The following is a 6,952-nucleotide window of genomic DNA, read 5'->3' as shown; positions in this document are numbered from 1 at the left end:
ATTCAACTCGGGAGTGTGATGTCCACGACAATGCAAATCGTTAGGTTACTGATGTAACCCCAATTCTCTGATAACATGAGTGAGGTATCTCACTATGGGACTGCCTCAGGGCGTGGCAGATCACGGAAGCACCTATAACACCACGTCTGCCAACCATGACAAACCAATCGCTGCAGCGATCAGGGAGTCCTGCCTCCCTGTATATAAACTGCAGCTACCTGACATTTCGTCATTCTCCGCATATCTCTTCTCCGTGCAGGATAGGCAAGGAGGGCAATGTTTGTGAGATACCTCACTCATGTTATCAGAGAACCATTACTAAATCAACAAACTAACCTTCCAAACATAACATTCGTTCAGTATCTCAATATGGGATATAGACAAATCCCATATTGCCGATATGCTGACGAAGCAGACTAAGAAAGGCTGTGTAATTATCTGAATCATAGCTCCCGATGGAGGTGAAAACAGAATAATATGAGGAACTTGTCCTTTAGTAAAATTGCATTATACAACCTGACTACTCACTCCCAGAACTGAATGGGCCAGAGAGGGCTCTGTCACATCCAGTCTATAGAAACGAGTAAATGTGTGCGGAGAAGACCAGCTGGCTGCCGCTCAAATTTCCTGAATAGAGATGCCTCTAAACAGTGCCCAGGAAGTAGACATTCCTCTAGTATAGTGTGCTCGTAGTCCTATTGGGGGCTCCAAATTCGAATTATTGTAACATAATACGATAGCCTCCACCACCCAATGAGAAAGGCGTTGACGGGAGATAGGTCTTCCTCTGTAAGAGTCAGCCCAAGCGACAAACAGCTGATTGCTCTTACGAAGTGTATGAATTCTCTGAACGTACATATGCAGAGTACGAACAGGACATAAACTGTGTAACCTCTCCTCCTCTGGGGATGCAAAAGGTGGTGGATGAAAAGCTAGCAGGTCCACTGATTGAACTGCACCAGCTTGATCAAACAATTTGGGTACGAACGCCGGGTTAGTTCTAAAAGTGACTTTTTGAACACCCGGAGTGAACATCATACATGAGGAGTGAACTGATAAAGCATGTAGTTCACTCACCCTTTTTGCTGTAGTGAGAGCGAGTAACAGGGCGTCTTTAGAGCTAGTAGCTTCAAGGCAATTTGATCAATGGGCTCAGAAGGGGCTTTTGAGAGCGCGTTCAGAACCACGGACAAGTCCCAGGGCGGGACCAGGGGCTTCGACACTGGGTGTAACCGACATGCACCTCTCATAAATCGACAGACAAGAGGGTGCTGGCCAATAGTACCCGAGTTAATACCCACGACATGCCGAGATAGCGGACAGATAAACCTTAACCATAGAAAAGGCCCTGCCCTTATCTAGAAGGTCCTGTAAAAAAAAACAGCACATTCGAAACTGAACACAGGAAAGGAACTATGTTCCTATCGGCGCACCAACCCTCAAACACCCTCCATTTGAGATTATATAAAGAGCGCGTTGGTCGTAGAGCAGTTGCGCAATCTCCGCAACCCAAAGTCTCCCCGGCCAGTATGGCGTGATCAGAATCATTACATGCTTTTGTTCCTGAACCCTTTGTAGTGCCGGCTCGATCAGGCTCAATGGAGGGAAAGCGTAAAGTAACACGTCTGGCCAATCGTGGGCTAGAGCATCCACACCCAACGGTGCATCGTTGCCCACCAGAGAGAAGAACAGGGGACATTGTGCGTCTTGGCGCGATGCGAAGAGATCTCCGGTGGCCTGGCTGAATCTCTGCCACACCATGAGCATAACTTGGGGGTGGAGTTTCCACTCCCCATACAGAGGATTCCCTCTGGACAGTAAATTCGCTTCCCTGTTCATTATTCCTGGAACATGCGCCGCGCGTACTGACAGGAGGTTCCTGCTGCTCCACATAATCAGTTATTTTGCTAACAAGTGAAGCTTGTGAGAACACGCTCCTCCCTGTCAGTTTATGTAGGCTATCACCTTTGTATTGTCTGTCCTGACCAATACATGATGATTTTTTGAGAAAATGCACAAAATGTCTCAGAGCTAGTAACACTGTCATTAGTTCTAGAAAATTTAATCTCTCCTCACCAATTTCCTCATACCAAACTCCCCTCACTGTTCTGCCTTCACTCTCGGGTTTTGACCAAGAACTTCGCACAGTGGGGACAGCCCTCAGGGTTGGACAACGCTGGCTGAGCATGTTTAGCACCCAAGCAGGAGATGCAGAGACCGTGTGAATCTTTCGCAGAAATCCACATTCCGCACGCACACAGATGAGGAGGATGGCCCTTTCCTCCGGGGCTCTCCGGCTCTTTTGCAGTGGCCATGAAGCCTACACTCTCTTCGTACGGTAAGCCCACCACAACGTGACAACTAGTACGGAGCTGTGCTGCGACAGAGAGCTTTTTTTCCTACTTTTTGGTGCGTGGTGAGCGCTATTTACTTGGAAAAGTAAATAGAAAAACTTAAAGTAGAAAACTCGCTTTAACGTGTTAGTTATCTTACTCTAAGTGCCGTACTGACAGGAGGTTCCTGCTGCTCCACATAATCAGTTATTTCGCTAACAAGTGAAGCTTGTGAGAACACGCTCCTCCCTGTCAGTTTATGTAGGCTATCACCTTTGTATTGTCTGTCCTGACCAATACATGATGATTTTTGAGAAAATGCACAAAATGTCTCAGAGCTAGTAACACTGTCAAATGTATGTGCTTCTCTCTCAGTGCCGGAGACCAAACTCCCCTCACTGTTCTGCCCTCAAAACACTGCTCCCCAGCCCGTTGTCACCACTTTTCTCAATAGTACAGGACCCAGAGGGCATCCTGTCCTGAGAAAAGACGCGGCTCCTCAATGATGGAGAGCACTCATGCATTCTGGTAAGACACGCACTCTGTGGCTATGATGGCTCTTGGGGCGAATGCCCTGTAACACTGTCCAGTTCTGAAAATCCCTCAATCACAGCAGTCCCAGGGGAACCACTGACACTGTTGAGGCCATCAGACCCAGTAGTCGAAGACATATTCCGAAAGAGACTAAACTCCCTCGGTGAAAGAGGGAGAGGCAGGTGAGAAATGTTTTGATGCGCACTTCTGATAGGAACGCTCGAAACCTCACTGAATTCAACCTGAGACCCAAGTAGACTATTTCCTGTGAAGGAATTAGACAACTCTTCGTTTGGTTTATCTTGAAACCTAATCTCTGCAGATGCATCACTAGTGTGTGTGTATCACTCTCTGCTTGATGCAGAGACGGCGTGCAGATGAGCAGATCATCCAGATATGATGAAACTCTGAATCCTCTGTTCCTTAATGGTGTCAGAGCCGCTTCCACACATTTGGTAAATACCCTGGGTGCCAAAGCCATGCCAAAGGGGTATGTTGTGCCCTGATAAGCAAACCTCAGATTTTTCCTGTGAGCAGGAAAAATATCTATGTGAAAATATGTGTCCTGGAGGTCCACTGAGGTGAACCAATCCCCTTGACGAATACTTTGACACAAAGTTCTGAGCGAAAGCATTTTGAATTTGTATTTTCTGAGGTGTTTGTTGAGGACCCGTAAATCTAAAAAGGGACGGAGACCTCCCCCTCGTTTGGGAATCACAAAATAACAGGAGTAATGGCTTTCCTCCGTTGGAATCATTCTTATCACTCCTTTTTTCATTAAAGAGGATATTTCTTCCTCTAAAACCTGAGCTGCTTCCCCTTGGGCCACTGAAATTACCACTCTATTGAACAAAGGAGGTTTTACAGTGAATTGAAGTCTGTATCCTCTGTCTATTGTGGTTAAAACCCAGCCCAGTTCTCCGCTTGAGCAGCGAGTGAGCCCTTCCCGGCTTCGCTCACTAGCGGTGCTGTGGCACCCTCTAGTGGCGAAAGGGAGGAATAACGCTCAGTTGAAGGAGTTATATTCGTTATTTTTTGTGATTGTTTTACTTTTTTGTGGTATCTTTTTATTTTTATCCCGCTCTGTGCCCTCAGCCCTTGGCTTGGATGCGATGGGTGATGGGATGTGATGGGATGCTTACGAACTTTTCTTTCCTCCCTCAGAACAAACCTCGTAAGTGGAGGGAGAGACAATTCTTTGGGGGGCACCAGGGGGACATGGGCAATTTTCCCACGAACACTGGACTTTGAACTGCCCACACGAACACTTTCCACACTTAAATTCCTTCTCCGTTTCCCCGCGGGAGGGAGAAAGGAATCGTTTTGAAGGAATGGGACAGAGAAACCCTGAGTGCTGTCTCTAAACCCTTCTTGTTGCCCAACTGATGTCTCAGGTCGACTGCCTCTTTTTGTTCTCCTGAGGGGGGGGCCGGCCGGTGTTTCGCTGCTGCGGCTGCAAACGATTGTTTCGGTTTCACGAAACCAGGCTTTGACTGAGGGCCCGTGCTTCCCGGCTGTTGTGGCGAAGCAGGATGGGAAGGTTGATAATCCCAATGACCTTCTCTACCTTGAAGGCCTGAAATTCGGACGGCTTGGGTGATAAGGACAAGCTGCCAGCTTTCTGGGGAGACAGACCTCGAATGCTTCTCCCTCTTTTTTCCGCAGGTCACATTGCTGACACATAGCTGTTACCGTTGTGCCGAACATGGCCTTTGGATCGATAGGGGCATCCAAAAACTCCACTTTTTCTTTGTCAGAGAGGCCTGACAAACCAAGCCATAGCGATCTCTCTCCCACAACCGCTAAGCCCATACTCCGACCGCAGCTTTGAACTGCTCCGCGGGACGTGCGCAGATTTAAATCTGCAATGACACATATCTCCTCCCAGAGCGCTGGGTGGGAGAACCGGAGTCCAGCTGATGCCCCATCTCCTCTAATAACTCCGCTTGATAGGCTGTAAGTAGAGACGTCGCGTGCAAAGCAGGTACGGCCATTGCAGAAGATTTATAAATCTTTTGAAAAACGGAGGTGGCAAAGCGCTCTGTTTTCCCTGGTAACGAGGCCCCGGTTGAGGAGAGCGCTGCCCTGCGGCTTGGATTTAAATGATTCGCCACAGATGATTCTACAGGGGGAGGATCTGCCATCCCCAAATCCTCCATTCCCTGGACATCTAGCCTCGAGAAGCCCTTAACAGGTACTCGGTGGGAAAAAGGCTTATCCCAAAACCTCTTCATTTCAATCACGCAAGCCGGGACGGCTGGAATAAACTGCCTCGCTGGAGGGAGAAGTGACGTAAGTCTCTTTCCGTCATACAAGTCTCTTTCAGCTCCTTTATCTGCTGGTTGGGATGGCCAGTCGATCGACAGTCTAGCCGCGGCCCTGCGACAGACCTCGGGAAGATCTGTATCCGTCTGCACAGGGGAGGGTGAGCTCTCATCCTGTGCACTCGGCGGACGCGACTGCATCGGGGGAAGAATAGCATCTTCATCGTCGTCATCATCTTCCGCTCCTGCTAACAGATCTTCAAACAGCGGGGGAAGGACGGTCGACACCTTCTCCATCATCTCACCCCAGGAGCTGGAGGCCTGTGGACAATCCATCAGTTCCTCTCTGGTTTGAGCAGAGAGGCATGGGTCCGACTTCCCAGCTACTGCAATGCGAAGCCTTCGCTCTCGGGTTTTGACCAAGAACTTCGCGCAGTGGGGACAGCCCTCGGGGTTGGACAACGCTGGCTGAGCATGTTTAGCAACCAAGCAGGAGATGCAGAGACCGTGTGAATCTTTCGCAGAAATCCACATTCCGCACGTGTAACAGTTTTACTCTGGTTGTGTTTTGTTGTCCTCAATGAAGACAATGCGGCTGGAAGAGGTCTCAGGATGTTTTATTCTACAAAAAGCAGGTCTGCAGAAACACACAGAGCACAATTAAACTTTTTTGGGATACACCTCTCTCCCCTTCAGTCTGCCCGTACAGCATGGAGAAAGCAGCGCTCTCATTCGAAGAGTGAGAGAAAGCACAACCGACCCCGTCAGCAGCATATGTGCTTCTCAAGATCTTAATTTACTCAATTAACAGTTACAAAACATAAGACATCAAAAAAGATAAATTAAATAAATCACAAAATACATGTCATCATTATATGGCATATGAAATAATCTAAAATAAAGATTCCTCACCGCTAATTCACAACAGTGAATAAATTAAATGGAGAAAAAAAATGTCAAAAATGACATTTTACACACAAAAAAATATATATAAATTTTGACAACATCACGTTTGAATACAGACCTCACTATTTTTTGGATTTATCAAACTCATATAAACTTCATAAACACATTTCAAACATTTCTCAATGTATGAACACAATAAACAACGAACATACCTGCAGAAACACACAGAGCACAATTAAACTTTTTTGGGATACACCTCTCTCCCCTTCAGTCTGCCCGTACAGCATGGAGAAAGCTAGTAAGCAAAACCAATCTCGGTAAAATGTTCAAAATGCAATTCATTGCATTACATTTGATGACATCACAGTCTTACATTACACTTAAACATTATTTATCTAATGAAATTTATCGATGACATCATTTATACTTGGAGGAATGTCCTTACCAGCGCTCTCATTCGAAGAGTGAGAGAAAGCACAACCGACCCCGTCAGCAGCATATGTGCTTCTAAAGATGGCGCTGTAGGCCAATCGCACGAGGTATCATGTGCATCACCAATATGTGCCAAACATCCGACAATATTCTGCATGAACGGATCCCACTAGAATTAATTATGTACATTACGCCCGATAACAACTCCAAACAAAAGTATGAACCACAAAAATATATATAAATTTTGATGAAGTTCATTACCAATATTTATATTTTGTAATATTTGAACCAGCTACACACGCACACGGATGAGGAGGACGGCCCTTTCCTCCGGGGCTCTCCGGCTCTTTTACGGTAAGCCCACCACAACATGACAACTAGTACGGAGCTGTGCTGTGACAGAGAGCTTTTTTTCCTACTTTTTGGTGCGTGGTGAGCGCTATTTACTTGGAAAAGTAAATAGAAAAACTTAAAGTAGAAAAC

At 46.7% G+C, this 6,952-nt stretch overlaps 1 protein-coding gene and 1 pseudogene across 1 annotated transcript; both read right to left on the bottom strand.

Moving 5' to 3' along the window:
* Positions 1-420: 420 nt before the first annotated feature.
* LOC109052406 lies at positions 421-4,679 on the bottom strand (annotated as a pseudogene).
* Positions 4,680-4,723: 44 nt separating this feature from the next.
* LOC109086203 lies at positions 4,724-6,584 on the bottom strand. The gene is made up of 3 exons (XM_042748363.1): positions 6,483-6,584; positions 6,250-6,332; positions 4,724-5,768 (listed from the first exon to the last, which is right to left on the bottom strand). Exon 3 carries the CDS (start codon positions 5,663-5,665, stop codon positions 4,724-4,726), a length of 942 nt encoding a protein of 313 aa, XP_042604297.1. The 5' UTR covers positions 5,666-5,768; positions 6,250-6,332; positions 6,483-6,584.
* Between the last annotated feature and the right edge of the window lie 368 nt (positions 6,585-6,952).

Source organism: Cyprinus carpio, chromosome B21 (assembly GCF_018340385.1).
Source record: "Cyprinus carpio isolate SPL01 chromosome B21, ASM1834038v1, whole genome shotgun sequence".
NCBI classification, from domain to species: domain Eukaryota; kingdom Metazoa; phylum Chordata; class Actinopteri; order Cypriniformes; family Cyprinidae; genus Cyprinus; species Cyprinus carpio.
The sequence above is the reverse complement of the archived record's forward strand: the minus strand, read 5'-3'. Positions and strand labels throughout refer to the sequence as shown.

Bases quoted from the DNA above. Each gene is read 5' to 3' on its own strand.
- LOC109086203 (XM_042748363.1), bottom strand. From the start codon at position 5,665: ATGTGGATTTCTGCGAAAGATTCACACGGTCTCTGCATCTCCTGCTTG.